This window comes from Paroedura picta, chromosome 6 (genome assembly GCF_049243985.1).
Source record: "Paroedura picta isolate Pp20150507F chromosome 6, Ppicta_v3.0, whole genome shotgun sequence".
NCBI lineage: Eukaryota > Metazoa > Chordata > Lepidosauria > Squamata > Gekkonidae > Paroedura > Paroedura picta.
In genome coordinates this window covers 2,034,362-2,061,193 of record NC_135374.1, presented here as the reverse complement: position 1 = coordinate 2,061,193, position 26,832 = coordinate 2,034,362, and the positions used below count along the sequence as shown (strand labels likewise).

General features: G+C 53.3%; 1 protein-coding gene across 2 annotated transcripts in view; it reads right to left on the bottom strand.

Moving 5' to 3' along the window:
- LOC143839309 (cGMP-dependent 3',5'-cyclic phosphodiesterase-like) overlaps positions 1 to 26,832 on the bottom strand; it is a 343,019-nt gene that overhangs the window by 62,749 nt on the left and 253,438 nt on the right. For both annotated transcript variants that reach the window (XM_077341142.1, XM_077341143.1), the window contains 2 exons: positions 15,729 to 15,838; positions 14,606 to 14,661 (listed from right to left, as the gene is read on the bottom strand). In XM_077341142.1, the coding sequence (XP_077197257.1) occupies positions 14,606 to 14,661; positions 15,729 to 15,838 (166 nt within the window). The remainder of the gene's footprint in view (positions 1 to 14,605; positions 14,662 to 15,728; positions 15,839 to 26,832) is intronic.

Genomic DNA, 26,832 nt, shown 5'->3' with positions numbered 1-26,832 from the left:
GCCATAGAGTAGCTCGATTTAAGCCCAGTAACACCTTCAAGACCAGCAAGAATATCGGGGTGTGAGCTTTCGAGAGCCCGAGGTTCTGATTCTCAGAAGCTTATACCTTTAAGATCTTGGTGGTCTCCTAAGGTGCTTATGGACCCCAATCTTGCTCTTTTACTGAAGACCAGCATGGCTACCCGCTGAAATTATCCTAATGCAGATGGGAATTTTTCACCTATGAGCATTTCGTCCTTTTCCTAACCAAGTTGGTTACATTTTGCACTATACCTTTGCATCGCGACTCCTTTCTTTACAATACCCTTCTGAACCAGAGTCCAGCCAGGCACCTTTAAGACCAACCAAGATTTATTCAAGGCGTGAGCTTTCGAGTGGGATGCACTCTTAGACTATGAACTATCATCATAACAGTGGGAATATAAAGCAAAAGTGAATTCTGTTAAATTAGTAAACTGTGTCACAACATCCAAATTTAGCCATATGATAATCTTTGCTAAAACAGCCAATCAGTCCCCTGGAATTCAGTTGTAGTTCACAAAAACATGTAGCAGAAATAAAACTGTCCATGTTAGTGATTAGCAGCTGTCACTTTACTATTTGTTGCTGGCCCCATCCGTCTCCACCCAAGCATGAAAACATCCCTGCAAGTGAAAAGCTATGAAAGCTCACACCTTGAATAAATCTTTGTAGGTCTTAAAGGTGCTACTGGACTCTGCTTTTCTTGTGCTACTTCAAATCAAGTCAGCGACCCACTTGAAAACATCCTTTTGAGTGAGATATAAGGACCCAGGTGTCATGCCTCTGCTGCCACCTCCCATCTCCCAGGAGTTGCCACAGCAACCAGGGCCTGCAGCTCAGCCAGTTCTGGCAGAAGAGAGAGGGGTCTCTGAATGTGCAGCAGGGGAAAGCAGCACAAAGCCAGGCTCTTCTCAAGAGTAAGGTGACCAGGTTTTTAAATTGGTAAAGCGGGACACCATTGACCGTGGGGGGGGGTCTTGATTAAAAAATTGGTCTATATGGAGCAACAAAAAGTTTAATAGAACGCAAAAGTAGTATTGTAATATATATATTTTAATTTCAACATAAGTACAATTTGCCAGGTACCCCCCCCAGATGTCCCTCCAAAAGTGGGACAATCTGGTCACCTTACCCAAGAGGCATCTTTGGTGCAGCCGCAGATGCATTCCAGCCCTGACAGCTTGCCTGAACGACGTAGACAAAGCAGAAGGGTGGTGTTTGCTGAACGCAGAAGGAGCCAGAGGCTGCAGGCATGCTGTCAAAGTAAATGGGGCCCAGCTGGGATAGCTTCTGGGGAGGATGAGTGAGTCCTCCCCCAGGTGCAGCCAATTAGCTGGGCTGCTTTTAGGAGAGACAGCAGCAGCTCTTTGGCATGCTGTCAAAGTAAATGGGGCCCAGCTGGGATAGCTTCTGGGGAGGATGAGTGAGTCCTCCCCCAGGTGCAGCCAATTAGCTGGGCTGCTTTTAGGAGAGATAGCAGCAGCTCTTTGGCGTGGGTGCAATCTAGGCAAAAACCCTTTTGTCTGGCTTGGATCCCTTGGTCTGTGAATTTCTGACTTCCATCAGCTTCCCTGACTCCTGGCAAACGGCTTTTGACTATGCACCTGGTAATTGGACTGGCTTTGTTGAATATATGCTTATCTGGACTCTAACATTGGCTTTCCCTTAACTACTTTTGCCTCGCCCTTAACTCTGCTTGCTTTGATTCCTAACGACTCGGACTGGACTTTGACTTTGCTCTGGTGTGGACTCCGGCTATACTCTGTAGCCCAGGCACCTCCTGCCACTGGGTGTGGCCAGCTAGGGCAGCATACCAGGGTTCTCCATTCTGGCTTGTATCTGTGGAAGGGAGCTTTGACTCTTGAAAGCTAACACCATGAAAATATTACTGGATGCCACACTCAAATCTAGCTCTTTTACAGCAGCTGGTGAGAAACACCACCCTCTCCCCAAAAGCACAACTTTTTATGAGGAGAATCGTAATGTCACAAAACAAATTTGCGAGCATGCTTTGAATACTTGCTGACTCCTTACGGTCATTGTAGTCGGTCCTAGTAAAAGATAACGTGAAGATTCAAATTTACAGGGCTGTTGTACGGAAGCATGCCAAATGGTCAAAATGTGTTATGTAAATAATTTGTTGGTTTTATAGGTGCCTCTGGACTTGTTCTGCTGTATTGCTAACTTTTGGCAGAGTGTAAATATGCAGTAAAGTATAGCACAATTTACTTAGGAATGAAGTTGGTTTATTAAGGAATAGAACAAACTTTATAAACTAGACAGAGTGAGATAAGAGAGAGGGGGAAACCAACTGTTCTCTGAAGAACTGAGAAAACCTAAATGAGCCAATAAAAAAAAAAAAACAGGAAGAGGACAATTTCAAATAGGGGGAGAAGAATGGCTCCCATGATTTAGGATGCTTAGGGCTAATCCTGCGTTGAGCAGGGGGTTTGACTAGATGGCCTGTATGGCCCCTTCCAACTCTATGATTCTATGATTCTATGATCTCCAACGTCGCAAATGGTGGCTCCCAGGAACCCTTTCAGATCTGGAAAATGGCACAGTGCCCTGAGTTAGGTAAGACATAGACACTCAGCTCCAACAACCAACAACATCGCTGGAACCAGAAATACTGAACAACAATTGGAACTGTGGAACTTATATATACTTTTGAGGCTCCCACTAAGACACGCATTTGGCCCTTAATGGAGGCTCGTGATTGGTCCATAAGTGTTCTAAGAGTCTGGGGCCGGTCAAACGCTGCTGTAAGGTCTAACGGAATCAGCAATGCCGACCCGGCTAGATCCAGCTTCCTCCATAGATCCTCTCTTGCCAACCCTGTCCTGCCCAAATACAGGCCAGATCAGACCAAGAATCCCTTTAGAAGGCATAAATTATGTAGCACATAGTGTGCATTCCCCACTTAACGTCCCTCCGTTGTGGAGGGAAGATGGGAGTCGTATTTTATCTCTGCAGTTCCGGAGGGCTGAAAAATCCATCACTCTCTCTTTTATATCCTGACAACTGCCAGAGAAAAGTTTGTTCTCCCAGTTGGCTGGAAGAACACAATTATTGGCCCATATTTCAAACAGTGGATTGTTTGCTTGTTCATCATCGTAACAGTGTCAAATGGATGATGGTCTCTCTCGCCGGGGCATCCCTGAAGATACAGTGGGATCTGATTCGCATTAATGTGCTCAACTGATGTCTGGATTAGTCCTGAGAATATTTTTTCAGGGCATGCAACATTAGAAGCAGGCAGGACGCCTCACAAGCCTCACCGTTCCTCTCTTTATTTTACTGTTGCTGATGGGAAATAGATAAAACCCAAACCAAACTTAAACTTTTAAGGTTAATGGTAACATAGTGGTGGATATGAATATTCCTGTATCTTACTGTGTCCATCCACATTTATATGTCTATATTATGCCAGAGGGAGGACACACAAGGACACAAAAGGAAGGGGAAATCTTATTTCTCCCATCTCCGATATCCCCCGGTCCTGAATTCAGCTTTGCTTTCAACACTGGTTCACTCTCCCTCCCTTGACTCCAGGCCTCAGCCTTCCCTTCAACTGGCTCTCTTCCCCTTCGTGTGCCATTTTGGGTTGCTACGGCAACCCAATATGCAGACCAAGTTCTGATGGTGTGTGGGTTTGTTTTGTTTTTTGCGATCTTTGTGCACATGTGGCTATGGCTAACATATTCAACGGGGGGGGGTGCCCCTTATTAAAAAAAAAAAGATTGTTTTGCAAAACAGATGCTGGGGGTTCCCTGAGCTGCAACACTTTAAGCTGCAATCTGGACAGGCCCCACTCTGTGGATGTTTTGATCCTGCGGTTACCAGTGCAAGGTTGGGAAATCCCTGGAGATTTTGGGGGTGGGGTTTGGGAATGGTGGGGTTTGAGGAGGGGAGAGAGAGCACAACAGGGTAAAACACCAAAAAACTCACCCTCCAGAGCAATCATTTTCTCCAGATCAACTTATTTTCTCTAGTTTGGAGATCAGTTATACTTTCTGAAGATCTCCAGGCCCCACCTGGAGGCTAATCCAAGATGAAATCAAAGGGCCAAATCGAAGATTTTATTATGAACTGTAATCCCTGTTATCCAGTGTATCAAGGGCCAGCCAGTTCCTCTGCAGGGCCAGCCACAGGGCAGAGAGGCCGAGGCCTTCCCCTGAGAAGACCCTCAGAAGAGCCCTGCTGGGTCAGGCCAGGGAGGGTCCCTCCAGTCCAGCCTCCCGTCTCACCCAGGGGCCAGCCAGTTCCTCTGCAGGGCCAGCCACAGGGCAGAGAGGCCGAGGCCTTCCCCTGAGAAGACCCTCAGAAGAGCCCTGCTGGGTCAGGCCAGGGAGGGTCCCTCCAGTCCAGCCTCCCGTCTCACCCAGGGGCCAGCCAGTTCCTCTGCAGGGCCAGCCACAGGGCAGGGAGGCCGAGGCCTTCCCCTGAGAAGACCCTCAGAAGAGCCCTGCTGGGTCAGGCCAGGGAGGGTCCCTCCAGTCCAGCCTCCCGTCTCACCCAGGGGCCAGCCAGTTCCTCTGCAGGGCCAGCCACAGGGCAGGGAGGCCGAGGCCTTCCCCTGAGAAGACCCTCAGAAGAGCCCTGCTGGGTCAGGCCAGGGAGGGTCCCTCCAGTCCAGCCTCCCGTCTCACCCAGGGGCCAGCCAGTTCCTCTGCAGGGCCAGCCACAGGGCAGAGAGGCCGAGGCCTTCCCCTGAGAAGACCCTCAGAAGAGCCCTGCTGGGTCAGGCCAGGGAGGGTCCCTCCAGTCCAGCCTCCCGTCTCACCCAGGGGCCAGCCAGTTCCTCTGCAGGGCCAGCCACAGGGCAGAGAGGCCGAGGCCTTCCCCTGAGAAGACCCTCAGAAGAGCTGGGTCAGGCCAGGGAGGGTCCCTCCAGTCCAGCCTCCCGTCTCACCCAGGGGCCAGCCAGTTCCTCTGCAGGGCCAGCCACAGGGCAGAGAGGCCGAGGCCTTCCCCTGAGAAGACCCTCAGAAGAGCCCTGCTGGGCCAGACCAGGGACGGTCCCTCCAGTCCAGCCTCCCGTCTCACCCAGGGGCCAGCCAGTTCCTCTGCAGGGCCAGCCACAGGGCAGAGAGGCCGAGGCCTTCCCCTGAGAAGACCCTCAGAAGAGCCCTGCTGGGTCAGGCCAGGGAGGGTCCCTCCAGTCCAGCCTCCCGTCTCACCCAGGGGCCAGCCAGTTCCTCTGCAGGGCCAGCCACAGGGCAGAGAGGCCGAGGCCTTCCGCTGAGAGGACCCTCAGAAGATCCCTGCTGGGTCAGGCCAGGGAGGGTCCCTCCAGTCCAGCCTCCCGTCTCACCCAGGGGCCAGCCAGTTCCTCTGCAGGGCCAGCCACAGGGCAGGGAGGCCGAGGAATTCCCCTGAAAAGACCCTCAGAAGATCCCTGCTGGGTCAGGCCAGGGAGGGTCCCTCCAGTCCAGCCTCCCGTCTCACCCAGGGGCCAGCCAGTTCCTCTGCAGGGCCAGCCACAGGGCAGAGAGGCCGAGGCCTTCCCCTGAGAAGACCCTCAGAAGATCCCTGCTGGGTCAGGCCAGGGAGGGTCCCTCCAGTCCAGCCTCCCGTCTCACCCAGGGGCCAGCCAGTTCCTCTGCAGGGCCAGCCACAGGGCAGGGAGGCCGAGGAATTCCCCTGAAAAGACCCTCAGAAGATCCCTGCTGGGTCAGGCCAGGGAGGGTCCCTCCAGTCCAGCCTCCCGTCTCACCCAGGGGCCAGCCAGTTCCTCTGCAGGGCCAGCCACAGGGCAGAGAGGCCGAGGCCTTCCCCTGAGAAGACCCTCAGAAGATCCCTGCTGGGTCAGGCCAGGGAGGGTCCCTCCAGTCCAGCCTCCCGTCTCACCCAGGGGCCAGCCAGTTCCTCTGCAGGGCCAGCCACAGGGCAGGGAGGCCGAGGAATTCCCCTGAAAAGACCCTCAGAAGATCCCTGCTGGGTCAGACCAGGGAGGGTCCCTCCAGTCCAGCCTCCCGTCTCACCCAGGGGCCAGCCAGTTCCTCTGCAGGGCCAGCCACAGGGCAGAGAGGCCGAGGCCTTCCCCTGAGAAGACCCTCAGAAGAGCCCTGCTGGGTCAGGCCAGGGAGGGTCCCTCCAGTCCAGCCTCCCGTCTCACCCAGGGGCCAGCCAGTTCCTCTGCAGGGCCAGCCACAGGGCAGAGAGGCCGAGGCCTTCCCCTGAGAAGACCCTCAGAAGAGCCCTGCTGGGTCAGGCCAGGGAGGGTCCCTCCAGTCCAGCCTCCCGTCTCACCCAGGGGCCAGCCAGTTCCTCTGCAGGGCCAGCCACAGGGCAGAGAGGCCGAGGCCTTCCCCTGAGAAGACCCTCAGAAGAGCCCTGCTGGGCCAGACCAGGGACGGTCCCTCCAGTCCAGCCTCCCGTCTCACCCAGGGGCCAGCCAGTTCCTCTGCAGGGCCAGCCACAGGGCAGAGAGGCCGAGGCCTTCCCCTGAGAAGACCCTCAGAAGAGCCCTGCTGGGTCAGGCCAGGGAGGGTCCCTCCAGTCCAGTCTCCTGCCTCACATAGTGGCCGGCCAGTTCCTCTGGGACAAGGCCTTCCTTGTTGTTGCCTTTTAGTTCTGGGATTCAGAGGTTTAGTGCCTCTGAACATGGAGGCTCCCCTCAGTTACTGTGGTTACAAGCTATTCATAGACTTTCCCTCTGTGCATCCCTTTTCCAAGCTCTTTATTCATGCGGACAACATCCCAACATCCTCAGGCATCTTTTAATCACTCTCTGCAGAATTCCTTCCATCCCTCCACAGCCACCAAGTGGGACCTGGAAGAGACAGGCCTCCGTTCATCAGAATGCATTGGACCATTGTTCCCTCCCTCTGCTGCCTGTCAGCCGCCCTGCGGGGTCCTGAGAGAGCTCGTTTCTCAACTCCAGCTCCCAGGGATCCTTCTTAATCAGCAGACTCAGGGACCGAGTCAGGGACCTCCTCGCATCTCTGAGCAGCTCCTCTACCCCTGAGCCCCCAGTGCTGCGCTTTCTTTCCTCGCTGCAGGCTTTGAAAACATTGAGCCAGGGATCTTCTCCACACAAAGCGGGTCTTCTCCCGCTGAACAACGGGCCTCTCCAAGAGGCAGGCGGTATATGTTTTGCATACATTTTATTATTTGTATTCCTTTTCATTGTTTCCACCCCGATGATTTCCCTGAGCTTGAATATTAAAATCTGAAAACACAGAAAAACATTTTTTTTTTTAAAGACTGGCTGATTGCCATCACAATCTCCCCACGGCGATCTCCGTTTGAGTTCTGTTTCTCGTCTTGTTGCTTCGTGCAAAGAGCCTCCACCATCCGCCTCCGTTAATTGACGCTCTCCTCTTAGAGTTTGGTGTAGTGGTTAGGAGTGCGGACTTCTAATCTGGCATGCTGGGTATGATTCTGCACTCCCCCACATGCAGCCAGCTGGGTGACCTTGGGCTCGCCACAGCACTGATAAAACTGTTCTGACCGGGCAGGAATCTCAGGGCTCTCTCAGCCTCACCCACCCCACAGGGTGTCTGTTGTGGGGAGAGGAATGGGAAGGCGACTGTAAGCCGCTTTGAGCCTCCTTCGGGTAGGGAAAAGCGGCATATAAGAACCAACTCTTCTTCTTCTTCTTCTTCTTCTTCTTCTTCTTCTTCTTCTTCTTCTTCTTCTTCTTCTTCTGCAAGGGACTGGCTCAGTGCTCCAACACAGCCAACTCCCTCTCCTCCCCGCCCAAAAGGAACAGAGCACTGGATTGAGACTCTTGCAAACAGCCACGGGGAAATTGGTCCTGGAAACTACCCTTCTAAATCAGCTGGGAACAAAAGAAGTTGATCCTTCACAAAAGCATCGAATGGCAAATGCCTCCAGATTTTCCCAAATCTTTCCTCTGAACCTCCCTTCCCAGACTCTCTCCTCCGTTTTTCAAACTCTTATGCCCTACCTTCTGACCCTTTACCCCTATATGAAGCTTTTCCTAAGAAAAGTTTTTCAGTTGTAGGAGCTATGAAACACGCATGCCAATGTTGTGTGTCTAATCTACTTCCCTATCAGTTGGAATGTTTATAGACATTCTACGACACACCAGCAGTTGGCATCCAGAAAACAGCATGATGATCACAACACTGTGTTGGTATGGAGTCACAATTCATCCCAACCTCTATGAGTCAAGCAAAAACCACAGAGTTTCTGACGACTCCTAGAGAGTCTTGCTGACATGATGACACCACTTCCAGGTTTCTCCTGGAAATGACATCATAAGATGTGAGTGTCCTCCATAGTGCAGGAGGTTGGACTAGATGACCCATGAGGTCCCTTCCAACTCTATGATTCTATGATTCTATGCAGTCAGGGTGGAAACACCCCCTCTCTCCCTACCTAGTCTCTCATTGGGTGCAATCCTGACACACACAATGCGACAAAGGGACCGCCAAGGAACAATTTACACAGTTCACACCTCTTTTTCTGTCCTGCCCACAGCAATATGATTAATTTCCAGCTCATTTATCTTGGAACCATGACATCTGGGCTCCGATGCCCAGAGAGTTTCATCACTGGGATTATTTGGGTTAGGGATGCCAGTTTGGGTTTGGGGATCTCCTGGAATTATAGCTCATCTTCAGAGTAAAGAGATCAATTCCCCTGGAGAAAATGGCTGCTTTGGAAGGGGGACTCTACTGAGGTCCCTCCCTGCCCCAAATCCTGCCCCCTCCCAGTTCCCCACCCCAAAGACACCAGGTATTTTCCAAACAGTCCTGGCAACCCTGTTTGGGCTGTCTTTCAGCCTCGTCTCCCAATTTGTAAAAAAATAGGTTGCATAGTGTCCTACCCCAAAGAGCAATCAAGAAGAAGAAGAAGAAGAAGAGTTGGGCCTTATATGCCGCTTTTTCCTACCCGAAGGAGGCTCAAAGCGGCTTACAGTCGCCTTCCCATTCCTCTCCCCACCACAGACCCCCTGTGATGTAGGCGAGGTTGAGAGAGCTCTGAGAGAACTGCTCAATCAGAACAGTTTTATCAGTGCTGTGACTAGCCCAAGGTCACCCAGCTGGCTGCATGTGGGGGAGCGCAGAATCAAACCCGGCTTGCCAGATTAGAAGTCCGCACTCCTAACCACTACACCAAACTGGCTCTCCAGGACTGCTTTAACAGAACTGTGACTAGCTCTAGGTCACCCAGCTGGCTGCATGGGGAGGAAGAGTGGGGAATCAAAGCTGTTTCTCCAAATTAGCACTGCTGCTCTTAACCGCTACACCATACCGGCTCAACAACAACAAAAAAAAGAACATCCTGAAGTTTGCCAGAGAAAAGGCATCGGGGGCCGAATTAAACATCGTCCCCTTCTTTCTGAAGTGAGTCCCCTGCTTGGCAGAGATTGGTGTACTTCCTGTGGGGAGGACGGGGTGGGGCGGGGAGACTCATTTTTAACAGAGACGGAGACACTGCAGAAGGAGTCTTCTCCTCCCGTGGTTTCTGATCCCTCCTGCAGGAGGGAAGGGGGCAAATGATTTGTATTCCGGTTTTGCTCCCCTGTTTGTTTTATTTCGCCGTGAACTTGTCCAACCTGCCGGCGAGACGCTTCACAGTCCTACGAGGCCTCCCCGTCTGAACCCTCCCAAGGTGTCACAGACACAGTCTTCCTGCGCCGCGCCCGGAAAGATAAGTGCCTCCACGAGAGGTGTCCGTAAACAGGCCTGCCGTGCAGGTGTTTGTGTGCGTCTGGCCTCCTCCCCGTGCATGTGCCAGAAAGGCTAGGGCCTGTTAATCATCTTAATTCCCTTTTAATAAGCACTGGCAAGAATCTCGCCTCTCTGGTGCGAGCGCATCTCTCGTTAATCCAGTTAAGCACTTATCTCGCCGGCTGCTCGGCGGGCGCCGCGTTCCCTGATGTCGGTGCGGCAACCTTTCCAGCCGCGGCCAAATGAGCCGAGCAGCTGCCGAGCCGGCTCACCTTGCCACTCACCTCTGCGATTCTGCCGAAAGGTTGTGCTAATAAAAGTTTCGCAGGAACCCTGCTCCAGCTCGGCCTGCCGATGTCTGGGACCCTAATAAGGAAACTTAATTGGCACTTGGGAAACTGGTGTGTCAGGAGATGCAGGGGGAACGGGGGGGGGGGAGGGACAACCACACAGCCTTCAGCCTTGCACTCTGCAGTCGGTATAATGCCGATCCAGGGAGGGAGAAGGAGCATTTGCAGAGACATGGTTCTGCCTTAAAAACCCAAATGAACTGTGCATTCACATTGTCCATGAGTCTGGCTTGCATGCTAGGGATGTCGACCTCAGGGTTGTGGGCTAAGATTTCCTGGGAATGCAACTGATCTCCAGGGGACAGAGATCAGTTCCCCCGGAGAAAGCATCCCCTTTGGAAGACGTGTCAGGAACTTCTTCCAGATGTTTAGACGGAATTCAGAATCACAGAATCCTAGAGTTGGAAGGGACCTCCTGGGTCATCTAGTCCAACCCCCTGCACTGTGCAGGACATTCACAACCCTCTCGCTCCTCCACGGTCACCTGCCACCCCCTTGAGCCTTCGCAGAATCAGCCTCTCCGTCAGATGGCTCTCCAGCCCCTGCTTAAAAATCTCCAAAGGTGGAGAACCCACCACCTCCCGAGGAAGCCTGTTCCACTGAGGAACCACTCTGACTGTCAGGAACTTCTTCCGGATGTTTAGACAGAATTTAGGATCATGGAATCCTAGAGTTGGAAGGGACCTCCTGGGTCATCTAGTCCAACCCCCTGCACTCTGCAGGACACACAACTACCTATCTCAATTCCAATTCCATGCCCAGATGATGACCCCCCCCAAAGAAAATCCCAGAATCCTTGGCCAGTGTGGCCCGGAAGAAATTCAGCACCCAAAGGGGCAGTCAGCATTTCCCTGGGCTCAGGGTGTTTTACATCAAAGAGGAACACTACAAATAACTCAGTTCATAATGATACAGTCATAACAATAACAACATTATGAACAATAGAACATTGGGGAGAACAATAAGTAAATGCTTACTGACGGCCCCGTGCGTAGGACAAATTGGCGGTAGTTTCATAGACTCGGGGGGGGGGGGGAATGGAAAGTGATTGGTTCAGGTCGACCTCAACCAAATGCCTGGCGGAAGTGCTCCTTTTTGCAGGACCTGCGGAACCCTTCAAGTTCCACCAGGACCCTGAACTCCTCTGGGAGCTCGTTCCACCAGAAGAAAGGAACAGGCAGCAGGTGATGGGAAAGACCTCTGTGTGAGACCCTGAAGAACATGAAGTGGGGCCATAGTTCAGTGGCAGAGCCTCTGCTTGGCCTGCAGAAGGTCCCAGGTTCAATCCCCGGCATCTCCAGTTGAAAGGACCAGGCAGGAGGGATGGGAAAGACCTTGACCTGAGACCCTGGCTCAGTGGCAGAGCCTTTGCTTGGCCTGCAGAAGGTCCCAGGTTCAATCCCCAGCATCTCCAGTTGAAAGGTCCAGGCAGGAGGGGAGGGGAAAGACCTTGGCCTGAGACCCTGGCTCAGTGGCAGAGCCTCTGCTTGGCCTGCAGAAGGTCCCAGGTTCAATCCCTGGCATCTCCAGTTAAAAGGACCAGGCAGGAGGGATGGGAAAGACCTTGGCCTGAGACCCTGGCTCAGTGGCAGAGCCTCTGCTTGGCAGACAGAAGGTCCCAGGTTCAATCTCTGGCATCTCCAGTTAAAAGGACCAGGCAGGAGGGATGGGAAAGACCTTGGCCTGAGACCCTGGCTCAGTGGCAGAGCCTCTGCTTGGCAGACAGAAGGTCCCAGGTTCAATCCCCGGCATCTCCAGTTAAAAGGACCAGGCAGGAGGGATGGGAAAGACCTTGGCCTGAGACCCTGGCTCAGTGGCAGAGCCTCTGCTTGGCAGGCAGAAGGTCCCAGGTTCAATCCCCGGCATCTCCAGTTAAAAGGACCAGGCAGGAGGGATGGGAAAGACCTTGGCCTGAGACCCTGGCTCAGTGGCAGAGCCTCTGCTTGGCAGACAGAAGGTCCCAGGTTCAATCCCCGGCATCTCCAGTTAAAAGGACCAGGCAGGAGGGATGGGAAAGACCTTGGCCTGAGACCCTGGCTCAGTGGCAGAGCCTCTGCTTGGCCTGCAGGAGGTCCCAGGTTCAATCTCTGGCATCTCCAGTTAAAAAGACTAGCCGGGAGGGGACGGGAAAGACCTTGGCCTGAGACCCTAGACTGCAGCTACCAGTCTGAGCAGCTAATACTGACCTGGAGAGTCCAAGTGGTCTGTGCTAATATAAGGGAGTTTCCTGTGCCCAGCCTCTAAGGGATCCAGCCTCTATTTGTAATGAGCATAAAGGGACGGGGGAAGAAGGGCCTTGAGGAAGCCGCTCCTGGCCCACCCTCATTCGCTAGATTTCTCCCTCCCTTAAAACCTGCAAAAAGTTTCAACACCCCCCCACACACACCCCATTTCGTTATCTGATGTTCGAAATGCCTCATTATCACAAAAGAGCGGGGGGGGGGGCAGAATGGGGAGGGGCCACCATGTAGGCCTCCTGCAGCAATACAAAGTCTGAGTCCAGGGCTGGGCTTTCATGTGAGGACCTCAGGTACAGAAGTGTGCATCCACATGAAAGATTATACACAAAATAAAACTTCCTTGGTCGTCAAGGTACCCCTGGACTCAAACATGGTTCTATGAGAAAATGACAGCAATCCACAAATCCCTAATATATGCCCAAACTTATCATTTTCTGGAAGGTCCACCATGAAGCCTACCTCCTCAGGCAGCCCATTCCATGGCTGAACTGGACTCCTAGAATCCTAGAGTGGGAAGGGGCCATGAAGGCCATCCAGTCCCACCCCCTGCTCAGTGCAGGATCAGCCTCCAGCATCCAGGAGAAGGATCTCTCCAGCCGCTGCTTGAAGACGGCCAGTGAGGGGGAGCTCCCTACCTCCTGAGGCAGCCCCTTCCACTGCTGAACTAGACTCCTAGAATCCTAGAGTGGGAAGGGGCCATGCAGGCCATCCAGTCCCACCCCCTGCTCAGAGCAGGGTCAGCCTCCAGCATCCAGGAGAAGGATCTCTCCAGCCGCTGCTTGAAGACCCCCAGTGAGGGGGAGCTCCCTACCTCCTGAGGCAGCCCCTTCCACTGCTGAACTAGACTCCTAGAATCCTAGAGTGGGAAGGGGCCATGCAGGCCATCTAGTCCCACCCCCTGCTCAGTGCAGGATCAGCCTCCAGCATCCAGGAGAAAGATCTGTCCAGCCACTGCTTGAAGAGGGCCAGTGAGGGGGAGCTCCCCACCTCCTTAGGCAGCCCCTTCCACTGCTGAACTAGACTCATAGAATCCTGGAGTGGGAAGGGGCCATGCAGGCCATCCAGTCCCACCCCCTGCTCAGGGCAGGGTCAGCCTCCAGCATCCAGGAGAAAGATCTGTCCAGCCACTGCTTGGAGACCCCCAGTGACGGGGAGCTCCCTACCTCCTGAGGCAGCCCCTTCCACTGCTGAACTAGACTCCTAGAATCCTAGAGTGGGAAGGGGCCATGCAGGCCATCTAGTCCACCCCCTGCTCAGTGCAGGATCAGCCTCCAGCATCCAGGAGAAGGATCTCTCCAGCCGCTGCTTGAAGACCCCCAGTGAGGGGGAGCTCCCTACCTCCTGAGGCAGCCCCTTCCACTGCTGAACTAGACTCATAGAATCCTGGAGTGGGAAGGGGCCATACAGGCCATCTAGTCCCACCCCCTGCTCAGTGCAGGATCAGCCTCAAGCATCCAGGAGAAGGATCTGTCCAGCCACTGCTTGAAGACAGCCAGTGAGGGGGAGCTCCCCACCTCCTGAGGCAGCCCCTTCCACTGCTGAACTAGACTCCTAGAATCCCAGAGTGGGAAGGGGCCATGCAGGCCATCTAGTCCCACCCCCTGCTCAGTGCAGGGTCCGCCTCCATCATCCAGGAGAAGGATCTGTCCAGCCGCTGCTTGAAGACGGCCAATGAGGGGGAGCTCCCCACCTCCTGAGGCAGCCAATTCCACTGCTGAACTGGACTCCTAGAGTGGGAAGGGGCCATACAGGCCATCTAGTCCCACCCCCTGCTCAGTGCAGGATCAGCCTCCAGCATCCAGGAGAAGGATCTGTCCAGCCGCTGCTTGGAGACGGCCAGTGAGGGGGAGCTCCCCACCTCCTTAGGCAGCCCCTTCCCCTGCTGAACTAGACTCCTAGAATCCCAGAGTGGGAAGCGTCCATGAAGGCCATCTAGTCCACCTCCTGCTCAGTGCAGGATCAGCCTCCAGCATCCAGGAGAAGGATCGGTCCAGCCGCTGCTTGAAGACGGCCAGTGAGGGGGAGCTCCCCATCTCCTGAGGAAGCCCATTCTAAGTTGATTCCACTGCTGATCTCCTCTGATTAAACTACTACTTTGGAATTGTCTTATTTAGTGTGTGTGAAAGCTATGCAGAGACTGAACCCGTCCATTCCAGGGTTCCTGCACATGGAAGCGTAACCCTTGCGTCAAACTGTGTTACTCTTCAAGGTTCCCCTGGACTCAGACACCAAGATACGCAGACTTATCCCTTGCAGAGCATGCTGCTGACCCTCCCACTCTTCCAACCCCCCCCCCAGCCACCTTCCCCTCTCCCCCAGCCTCAGATCCCGGGGGCTCACTCACCAGGATGACGCAAACCACGGCCCCGGCGTCCTTGTCCACCAGCGGGATGATCAAGACTGCGAAAGGAAGAGAGCTTTGTCAGCCAGGAAGCCAGCCTGGGGGTGAGGAGGGGTGGGGTGGACGGAGTTGCTGTGGGGAGATAACCTGAGTGAGCAGGAGGAGCTAGGCAGGGGCCAGGGGGCTGGAGGGCAACTTCTGGTACCTTGGCAAGTGAGCTGAGCCAGCCCCAGATGGGGAAGCAGGTCCTTCTCAGTTCCTAATAGCCATCCCCATACCAGGCTGGAGTATGCAAAATCTGTGGCATGCATGATTCAACTGCATATGAAGACTCTCCTGCAGGGGGCGTCAGGTAAGATGTGTCACCTGCATATTCAGATTAGGAACTTCCTGGTATTTTTCAAATAATAATAATAATTATTATTATTCAAATAATCTGCTACTGTTATTAGCTCCGTCAGAGAATTCCTGCTCGCTTGAGCACGCTCTCTCCCTGCTTCCCTCCAGAAGAACACACAGTCAGTTAGACTGTTAGGACTACCTCGCTTCCCTCTCTTCACCAAGTTGTGTCTATTTTCAATAGTGCCATTCATTCTTTAAGCGGCCAGTGCTCGGCACCTTTGCGTGCTTAAACTCTGCAGACATACCTGTTCGTTTTTCAGAAGTCGATTGGTACGGAGAAGGCATGTGGTGCTGGTGAGGGAAGATGGTCTTTCTCTTTCCACTGAAACCGTGACCGTTCCATGGCACAGGGAGCTCATAAGCGGGGGGGGGGGGGGGGAGGGATCTCTTCTCTTTGGGCTCCAGGCAACATGGAGGGGAGAGGGGACTGGGTGTGTGCTGGGGGGGGTAGGCAGAGGCCCCCCAAAAACATGGAGGGTTGACTCTCCATTTGGCATATTGCTCAGAGCAGGGGTGCCCAAACTGTGGCTCTCCAGATGTCCATGGACTACAGTTCCCATGATCCCTGCTGGCAGGGGCTCATGGGGATTGTAGTCCATGGACCTCTGGAGAGCCAGTTCCACTAGGACTCAGGAGAGCCAGGTTCAAATCCCTTCCCTACTTGGTCAGCTTTCTTGGGTGCTTTTGGGCCAGTCACTCTCTCTTTGCCTGGAGATGTGCCTACCTTGCTTGTCTGGAGTCAACGGGGCTGCCAAGCCGACCATGGGCTTGCCCTGGAGCTCAGCCGCCGGCAGGCCGTTGCACTCCACCCGCTTCTGCTTGAGGACGGCATCCCTGAGGAGAGAAGGAGCAGGGAGGGCGGTGAACACAGGAACGCACCCAGCTGCCTCCTGAGGAATTGGAGCACCAGCCCACCACAGCTGGCACGGCCCACTCAGAGTGCCCGCAGCCCCCCAGGCTCCCACATCCCCTCCTGCCAGGTCCTTTAACCAGGGTAGTGCTGTGGTTATGAGCAGCAGAGTTCAGGAGAAGAAGAGCTTGTTTTTATACCCCACTTTTCACGGCTCGAAGGAATCTCAAAGCGCCTTCCAATTGCCACCCTGTTTGGTAGGTGGGGCTGAGACAGCTCTGACATGACTGCTCTGTGAGAACAGAACTATCAGGACTGTGATTAGCTCAAGGTCCCCCAGCTGGCTGCATGTGGAAGAGGCGTGGGGAATCAAACCTGGCTCACCAGAGTAGAGACTGCTACTCTGCTCTTAACTACTACACCAAGCTGGCTTTAATCCAGAGAACTGGGTTTGGTTCCCCGCTCCTCCTCCACGTGCTGACAGTTGGGTGCCCTGGGGCCAGTCACAGTCCTCTCCAGGTCTCTCAGCCCCACCCACCTCTCAAGGGGTCTGTTGTGAGGAAAGGAAGGGAAGGTGATTATAAGCGGCCTTGAGTCTCCTTAAGGCAGACAAAAAGTAGGCTAGAGAACCCTGCTCTTCTCCTAACTGGAAATGCTAGGGCCTTCTGCGTACAAAGCAGAGGCTCTTCCACTGAGCCACATCCCCGCCCCTAAAAGGGGCTTCTGCCATTCTTACTGTGAACATAACACCTGCTTTCTACTGGCTCAGTCCATCAAGGTCAGTCTTGCGTGCTCGGACGGACAGTGGCTGTGCAGGGCCTCTCAGGCAGGGGTCTGTCATGTCACCAACTGTCACCTGGAGATGCTGCCGGGGATTGAACCGGGGACCTCCTGCATGCCAAGCAGGGGCTCTGCAGGGGCTCTGGCTGAGGCCTTCCAAATCAGGTGCTTACTGCTTCCCTTTAACTGGAGATGCCGGGGACTGAGGCTGGGCCCTCCTGCCTGCCAAGCGGAGGCTCTGCCACTGAGCCCCAGCCCCTCCTCAAGTTTCTCCAGGATCTCAGGGTCCTTCCCATCCTTTTAACTGGAGATGCTGCCAGGGATTGACCCTGGGACTTTCTACAAGCCAGGCAGCTGCTGAGCCACGATCCCTCCCTGAAGGGTGACGGGAGATGAGGGCGGAAAAGGAGCAGCGTTACCTTGAATCTGGATGTGCATCCTGAATGACATTTAGGAGAATTCTGCTTGGGCAAAGAACGCCAAAGGAAGCATTATGATTGTCGGGGTCTGCTCTGTGCATCCCTAATTTGCCTCAGAACTCTGGCTTTTCCTTCCCTGGGAACCCCCAGTCCTCAGAAACCACTGGAGAGCCTGCGGCAGGGTCAGTCCCCCCCCATCTGCTCTTTCTCCTCTGATTGGCAGCTGCTCTGCAAAGGCCTTCTCCACGACCGGCTGGCCCACGCCCTTAAGGTGGAGAGGCTGGACATAGGATCAAGGACCTTCTGAGCAGGTGCTCTCCTAGGCATGTTGCACCCCCCTGAATTCCCAATTCCCACAACCTTGCACCAGATTCCTCAGTTCCAAAGCAGCCTGCCTGCCCACAAAAGCTTCCACCCAGAATTAAACTCGGTTGGTCTTCAAGGTGACCCCGGACTCATATTTTGTTCTGCTGCTCCTGACCAGCATGGATGCACACCTGGATCTCTGGGCCTTGAAGGAGCCCCTCAGCTCAGGCCGTCACCGGAAGAAAAGGCAGGTGGCTTCAAGAGCTGAGATCTAGAGTAGTACCGGGACTCTGGGTCTCCTCCGAGGGAAGTCAGCCTGGCCCCATCTTGCTCATCTCTCATGCAATCTCTAAAAAGGTAAAGGTATCCCCTGTGCAAGCACCGAGTCCTGTCTGACCCTTGGGGTGACGCCCTCTAGCGTTTTCATGGCAGACTCCATACGGGGTGGTTTGCCAGTGCCTTCCCCAGTCATGGCCGTTTACCCCCCAGCAAGCAAGCTGGGTACTCATTTCACCGACCTCGGAAGGATGGAAGGCTGAGTCAACCTTGAGCCGGCTGCTGGGATTGAACTCCCAGCCTCATGGGCAGAGCTTCAGACTGCATGTCTGCTGCCTTACCACCCTGCACCACAAGAGGCTCTATCTCTTCTCTACTTGGTGCAAATACTTGGGGACTCCCCCCCCCCCCCACACACACACCCAAATTTTCTTTGCTCTGACCTGGGAGGCTCAGGTTGGCCCGATTCTGTCAGATCTTGGATGCCAAGCTGGGCGTGCTCTGGTTAGAACAGAGAGCACATGGACAAGGAAGCCCAGGGTGGCTCTGTGTGTCTTTCGACTTGACCTGCACGGCCCAGGCGAGCCAGAACTGGGAAGCTAAGCAGGGCCGACCCTGTTTGGCACCCGAACTGCAGACCGCCATGGACATCCAGGGGTGCTGCTCGGAAGCAGGCAATGGCCAGCTGTAAGATTTTGCCTTAACTTTGATGGCCTAAGCCAGCTGATCTCTCCAGATCTTGGAAGCTAAATAGGGTCAGCCCTGATTTGTCGTTGGATGGGAGACCACGAAGATGCTACTGCATGGTGACAGGCCATGGCTACCCGCCTGAAACATCTCTTAGGATCATAGAATCATAGAGGAGGAAGGGACCTCCGGGGTCATCTAGTCCAACCCCCTGCAGAATGCGGGAACTCACAACTACCTGCCCACCCACAGTGACCCCAATCCCATGCCCAGTTGATGCGCCCCTCCCAAAAAAAACCCAGAATCTCTGGCCATTCAGGGACCGCATTTTTTACTCCGCTTCCCATCCTGGTTCCTTTAAGTCCATCTCCTCTGTCTCCGATTGGTTTTGATGTGCTCAGAGCTGCCCCGGCCATTGTGTGTACCGTTTGCACTAATTAAAATATTCCTTTCTTTCTTTAATCAAAAGATGTCTCCCTCCCCCTTCAGGCGGCTTAGCGGAATCCGCGATAAGGAGCACAAAGGAACTGCGTTTGCTCGACAACCTAATCCTGGGCGTTAGGATGCCAAACTCCAGAAAGCCCCAGGCAGGGAGACCAGAGTGCTGCAGAACAGGCAGCTTCGGGAACCAGAGAGCAGAGCCCTTTGGGGCAATGAAACCCCACACGGCTTGCCAAGCAGAAGCCCATGCAGGGTTCCCAACCTTCAGGGAGGGGCTGGAGACCTCCCGGAATTTCAGCGGATCCCCTGGCTGCAGAGATCAGCTCCAACGGAGAACGTGGCAGATTTGGAGAAAAGAGTCTGCAGCAGGAGTAGCCAAAATGTGCATCTCCAGATGTCCAGACACTACAATGCCCATGAGCCCCTGCCAGCATGGGCAAAGTGGCATGCACTCAGCGAGGCCAAGCCCCACAAGGAGGATCACAGAATCATAGAATCCTAGAGTTGGAAGGGGCCACACAGGCCATCTAGTCCAACCCCCTGCTCTACGCAGGATCAGCCCTAAGCATCCTAAAGCATCCAAGAAAAGTGTGTATCCAACCTTTGCTTGAAGACTGCCAGTGAGGGGGAGCTCACCACCTCCTTAGGCAGCCCATTCCACTGCTGAACTACTCTGACTGCTGAACTACTCTTTCCTGATTGGGAAGTGCCCCACTGATGTCCCTCTCGGAAACGCTGCCCTCCTCAGCCTCCCCCCCCCTCATCCCCAGCAAGGGCCTTGTCATGAAAGGGAAGTGGCCACTGTTCCTCCCCCAGGGGGATTTTGACACACCCCCCACCCATAAAGGGATGCACTTTCAACCCTGGGACGAAACCAGACCCGAATTCTTTCTCGCAAGAGATGGGGCCGATTTCAGTCGTCCCCCTGCTACGTTTGATGTTTCCACATGCATCTTCCGCAACAGCCCGATTCTTGCACCATTTTTAGACATGGCCGCCTGGCGCCCATCCGGGGATTTATTTTCTGGAGTAGTACCAGGACAGCAGGCAAATACGTTTGCCAACTTGCAGGTGGGAGCTGGAGGCTCTCGCTATCACGACTGATCTCCGGACAAACCAAGGTCAGGTTCCCTGGTCAAAATGGCTGCTTTGCAGGGTGGAGTCTATGGCTGAGGCCCCTCCCCTTCCCAAGTCCCACCCTCCCCAGGCTCCTCCCCCCAACTCTCCAGCCAACCCAGAGCTGGCAACCCAAAACAGTGCCTTGGAGGTGCTTTTTGCCACTCAAAGGAGTCCCTGAGAGGCTCATACTTGCCTTTTCTCACTTGGGGAGATTTTGGCCCCACCCCCCTCTCATGGGTCAGATGCTGAGCCTTTCTGGCCCTTGTGAGCTGTCCGTTTCATTCATATAAGACCTCTCTGCTTCTTCTCTCTTACCTGGGCTTGGAGCTGCAGTAAATTCACCTTTAATCCATTCACAACTAGTTAAATGGACCTACATGCCTACGTCATGTAAAACATGCTTCTATTTTTGTAGGTAAAATATCTCTCTCCTGTTACCACTGGAATCAGGCCATCTTTGGCATTAGTCTGAACAGCATTTCCCCTTAACCATGAAATGTGGAAGATCAGGGATACTGCATAAAGTTTCTGGGCTTCCACGATATTTTAAAATACATTTAACCCAATAGAAACAACTCTTTGTAAACTGGAGCTGCGTCCCATTGATCTTCCAAGTGCGTTCCTCTCAAAGTAACTCTTTGTGCTGAATTTAAACTGGTCCAGCTCGGGCACTGAATTCTACCGAGTGAGCTGCGTTCTCTTTAAGCCAGCCACGCGGGTGACATGACCACAATGGCTTGCTGCTAATCTGGCACTTTTGTACTGAAGGATTCCGACTCGCGGGTAAGTTTTTGGGGACTCTGTGTTAATTGGGGCTCCTGTGTCTGTCAGCATCTCGCAGTCCTTCTTAGCATTCGGCTTCCAGAGTGGAATAATTCAGTGTACCAACAAAGAAAGTCAGGGGAGCTGTTGTCTGTTCCTGCAGGTGGAACCGTATGCTGGTCTTGAATTTCTCTCTCTCTCTCTCGTTTTACACCCTGGAATCACAGAATCATAAGAGTTGGAAGGGCCCTCCAGGGTCCTCTAGTCCAACCACCTGCACTAGGCAGGACACTCACAACTACCTGCCTACCCACAGTGACCCCATTGTCATGCGCAAATGATCCCCATACAAACAAAAAATATCTCCAGAATCCAGCCTGGCCTGGAGGGAATTCACCTTCCATCCCACAGTGGCCATCAGTTCCCTGGGTCTGCAAGGAAGGGCCACAAGAGGAAGTGGCCTGGTGGATCACAATTATTTAATTTTTCCACACAACAATCCTGCGAGGCGGAACAGGCTGTCAGCTTCATAGTGAAGAAATCTGAACCTGGGCCCTCCCACTGCCTCATCATTATCAGATACGATGTCATGCTGGCTCTCAGTTCTAAAATCACAGAGTGGCAGGGGACTCCCAGGGTCATCTAGTCCAACCCCCTGCAGAAGGCAGGATCTCACAACTAGAGAGCCCTGATATTACCCACCCAGTGACCTCAGCTTCATGCTCCCCACCAAAAACCTCCAGAGTCCAGCCTGGCCTGGAGGGAATTCACCTCCCATCCCCACTGTGGCCATCAGCAGTTCCCTAGACATGCCAGGAAGGGCCACAAGAGACACAAGGTGGGTCAACCGTCACCTGAACTAGACCCTCTGCTTTGTTCTCTCTTCCGCTTGGAAAGTGGTGGAACTGAGGTCCTGGTTCCTCCCCCCCCCCCCCTCCAGACACCAGGCCTCCCGGAGGCTGTGCTTGTCCTGCATGTGGCTTCACAGGTCCCTGTTTCTCTTTGGAGAACGTGTGATGTTTGCTAAGGCAGATTTTGTCACACGATGCCGCAGGAGACGGGACTGTGGAACGGAGCCATTTCAGGAGCCCCCCAAAAAAGGGAGAAAATGCCCTGACCCAAACCAAAGTCAAGAACCTAAAAAGAAGAAGAAGAAGAGCTGGTTCTTAGATGCTGCTTTTCTCTCCCCGAAGGAGGCTCAAAGCGGCTTCCAATCGCCTTCCCTTTCCTCTCCCCACAACAGACACCCTGTGAGGAGGGTGAGGCTGAGAGAGCCCTGAGATTACTGATGAAGAAGAAGAAGAGTTGGTTCTTATATGCCGCTTTTCTCTCCCCAAAGGAGTCTCAAAGTGGCTTCCATTCGCCTTCCCTTTCCTCTCCCCACAACAGACACCCTGTGAGGAGGGTGAGGCTGAGAGAGCCCTGAGATTACTGAAGAAGAAGAAGAGTTGGTTCTTATATGCCACTTTTCTCTCCCCAAAGGAGTCTCAAAGCGGCTTCCAATCACCTTCCCTTTCCTCTCCCCACAACAGACACCCTGTGGGGTGGGTGAGGCTGAGAGAGCCCTGATATCCCTGCTTGGTCAGAACAGTTTTATCAGTGCTGTGGTGAGCCCAAGGTCACCCAGCTGGCTGCATGTGGGGGAGCACAGAATCGAACCCAGCGTACCAGATTAGAAGTCCGCACTCCTGACCACGACACCAAACAGGTCAACAGGAGGGAAATGAACTGAAAACTAAAGAGCTGAGTTCCCCTGGAGAAAACGGCTGCTTTGCAGGGTGGGCTCCCTTGCATTACATTCTTCTGAGGTCCCTCCCAGCCCCGAATCCTGCCCACTCCTTGCTCCACCCTCAAAGTCTCCTGGAATTCCTCCACCGGGAGCCGTCCGTCCTAGTCCAGATGTGTCTTGGGTGGGCAGGGCACGGAGACAGAGGGGCTCTCCCCCACCCTGCAGCCCTGTGGAAGGGGCACCTTGCTGTCTCTTGGGGAGGGAGAGATGCTGCAGGCTGAGCCCGGGACAGGCGTCTCCGGGTCATTAGGCCCCGGCAGTGACGGATGGGGCTGCCTAAGGCATCCATTCACACACCATCACTCACAGGGCTCTGCGGGGGTCCCATTAGGCACAGCATCTGGAGGCCCAGCCATTCAGCACAGGCAATGTGTGTGTCGCTTCCTCCCTTGCCAGCTTCCGATGGGGCCTGGAGAACTCCCGGGATTTCAACAGACTTCCAGACAAGGGAGATCGGTTCCTCAGGGAGGACTCTGGGGTATTCCGCCCCATTGAAGTCCCTTCTCTCCCCAAGCCCTTCCCCTCCCCAGGCTCCACGCCCCCAAAACCTCCAGGGAGGCAATGCTGCCTTGTGGCCAGGCCAGAAATGGCTTCTTGTTTAAGACACCCGGTTGGTGTTGCACTCCAGCACTGACTGGTCAAATACATTTATATTCTGCTTTTCTTCTGCACCATGGGATGCAGAGAGGGAGCTGCCAAGTGGAAGTTAAAATGACACAAAGGGAAATCCAAAAAGATTAAAGGTAAAGGTAAAGGTGTGCAAGCACCGAGTCATGTCTGACCCTTGGGGTGACGCCCTCTAGCATTTTCATGGCAGACTCAATACGGGGTGGTTTGCCAGTGCCTTCCCCAGTCATGACCGTTTACTCCCCAGCAAGCAAGCTGGGTAATCATTTTACCGACCTCAGAAGGATGGAAGGCGGAGTCAACCTTGAGCCGGCTGCTGGGATTGAACTCCCAGCCTCATGGGCAGAGCTTCAGACAGTATGTCTGCTGCCTTACCACTCTGCGCCCCAAGAGGCTGTCCCAAAAGATTATACAGTAATTAAAGAAGAAAACTTAAAGTTGCCTTTTTTTTTTTTGCTAGTCTGAGAGACCATGGGCTCTGTTAAGTCTGTGGATTCGGAAGACACAAACACAAAACCATCAGCTCTTTATTAACTCCAACACCAGCTAGAGACCATGAACAGGGAACACAGACCATGTCAAGAAATCACAGGCAACTCATTGGTCCATAAGTTCTCCAAAGAGCCCCCAAGTTTCAAGAAGGGTGGACCAGGGGGTCCAATTATAGGGGCCCCCACAGCGGTTGTCTCCATCCACCCAGCCCCAGTGTATGGAAAAATAGATTCTCTATTCCCTTCATAAATTCTCACCATAGGAAATAATGGCCTATTATGTCCTATGGTGAAAATTTAAGAACAGAGCAGAGAATTCCATGTGCCCTTAGAATGGGACCCCTTGGCCCAATCTTCTTGGGGGTCTTTAGTAAAAAGGGCCCTCGAGCTCCACTGAAAGTTTGGAGCCTCCAACTCAAACCTCCATCCTCGACTGGCCATGGAGAAGACAGACCCTTGAAAACTGCCATTGACTTTAATGGCGCCCATGGATTTCAATGGCCGAGACATTTCACAGGGTTCCGAAAAGATTCAGCCGGCCCCGAATCTGAATCAGGTGTTTAAAACAGGCTTTAAAAGGTTTGAATCGGGTCCCTCCAAACCCAAAGAGGTCCAGTTTGGGGGGGGGGGTGCACATGCCTATCACTGATTGGTTGATTTACGATTCCTCATTTGCATGGTGTACGCATCAACACCGCTGAGTTCACAGACCTAACAGGCCCAATCTGACTTTGTGTGCTGGCGTGAACCGAGGAGCTGAGGAAGATTTCAGAAACTGGCTCATATCCGGGTTGCAAATCCTCTTGCCTGCGCGGTTCTGTGATGTTAAAGTGAAGATATTTTTCATAGAATCATATAATCATAGAGTGGGAAGGAGCCATAGAGGCCATCTAGACCAACCCCCTGCTCAACGCAGGATCAGCCCTAAGCATCCTAAAGCATCCAAGAAAAGTGTGTATCCAACCTTTGCTTGAAGACTGCCAGTGAGGGGGAGCTCCCCACCTCCTGAGGCAGCCTATTCCACTGCTGAACTAGAATCATAGAATCATAGAGTTGGAAGGGGCCACACAGGCCATCTAGTCCAACCCCCTGCTCAACGCAGGATCAGCCCAGAGCATCCTAAAGCATCCAAGAAAAGTGTGTCTCCAACCTTTGCTTGAAGACGGCCAGTGAGGGGGAGCTTCCCCACCTCCTGAGGCAGCCTATTCATCTTCATGACGTGAAGATTTTTCCAGATTAAATGAAAGACTGAAATACATTCAGTGCCGTCGAAGTGAACTTTATCAGAATATTATGTGTGCAAATATATGGTGGTTGCGTCACATGCTTTTCGCTTTGATTACCACCTGGAGGTTGTCAAACCTTGTGCAAATCATCTTCTTCGGCCGATGCGGCAGGGAGGAGGGCCTCTCCCTGTGGTTATAGTTCCCAGGCAGCTACTTGGGGTTGAAAAATAACCAGAAAAGGACAGAGAGTTGATTTCTATTTTTTTTTAATCAATACTTAATTAGCAATTTATGTGTCAACTTTTTAAGACCTTATAAAAGGCTAGGGCTTTGAAACTGCCTTGCCAGGGCTGCCCGTTTACGGGGCTTTAAAAGAGCGACAGAACAATGAAATGGAACCGCCAGGTTTTTATGGCCAAGTTTCTGCAGCTTGTTCAGTTTTTAGGCTGCTGCGTTCCAGATTCTATCGTTGCAGTTTTTGTCCTCTTTTGAGCTGCCTTGATCAAGCCCCCAGAGAGGAAGCAGAGACGGTTCACAAACGCCTGGAGCCCCTGCAAAATGAGCTGGCTTGCCAACCTACAGGTGGTACCTGGAGATCCCCCGGAATTACGAGTGACTCCTGACGACGGAGATCAGTTTCCCTGGAGAAAACGGCTGCTTGGGAGGGGGGACCCCGCAGCCCCTTTCAAACCACCTTTGTAATCTGTTCTCGGAGCAGGTTGCCAGCATGTTTTCGCGTCAGCTCAGAAATAACCACGCTGGCAACTGGCTGCAAACAGATTCTCATCCTCTGTTTATACAGAACTGCTTGTGTCCCGTTGCCAAAGTTGGACTGAGTAATTTGGGGGAGGGGGAATGGCTTTCTTTTGTTTTTACCTCTTTGTGGAGCTTTAGAACCGCTGCAACAGGCTGCTTAAGATGTCCACAGGGATTCCTCCAGGCTGCCTACCCTCCATGTTATTTTACCACACGATTTTCCTTTCTCTTTTCCTCCCAGAATGTCAGGAGTAGTCAAACTGCAGCCCTCCAGATGTCCACGGACTACAATTCCCATGAGCCCCTGCCAGCGTTCGCTGGCAGGGGCTCATGGGAATTGTAGTCCGTGGACATCTGGAGGGCCGCAGTTTGACTAACCCTGTGCTAGGTTGAGTGTGATAGGGCTACACCAACAGAGCACTTCTGTGTTCAGATGCCTTGGCTCCTTTGAGGGACTATATTGCAGGGGTGGCCAAACTGTGGCTCTCCAGAGGTCCATGATAGCAGAGGCTCATGGTAACTGTAGTCCATGGACCTCTGCAGAGCCAGTTAGGCTATCCCTGCATCTACTGGTTTAGCACTCCAGCATGCAACTTAAAATGGGCCACTGTCACTTTATCCCCAAGTCATAGAATCACAGAACCATAGAGTTGGAAGGGGCCATAGAGGCCATCTAGTCCAACCCCCTGCTCAAGGCAGGATTAGCCCAAAGCATCCTAAAGCATCCAAGAAAAGTGTGTATCCAACCTTTGCTTGAAGACTGCCAGTGAGGGGGAGCTCACCACCTCCTTAGGCAGCCTATTCCACTGCTGAACTAGACTTGTAGAATCCTAGAGTGGGAAGGGGCCATACAGGCCATCTAGTCCAACCCCCTGATCAACGCAGGATCAGCCCAGAGCATCCTAAAGCATCCAAGAAAAGTGCGTATCCAACCTTTGCTTGAAGACTGCCAGTGAGGGGGAGCTCACCACCTCCTTAGGCAGCCTATTCCACTGCTGAACTAGACTTGTAGAATCCTAGAGTTGGAAGGGGCCATAGAGGCCATCTAGTCCAACCCCCTGCTCAACGCAGGATCAGCCCAGAGCATCCTAAAGCATCCAAGAAAAGTGTGTATCCAACCTTTGCTTGAAGACTGCCAGTGAGGGGGAGCTCACCACCTCCTTAGGCAGCCTATTCCACTGCTGAACTACTCTGACTGTGAAAAACTTTTTCCTGATATCTAGTCTATATCGTTGTACTTGAAGCCCACCCTCCTCAGGCTCCACCCACAAAACCCCCAGGTGTTCTCCAGCCCAGAGC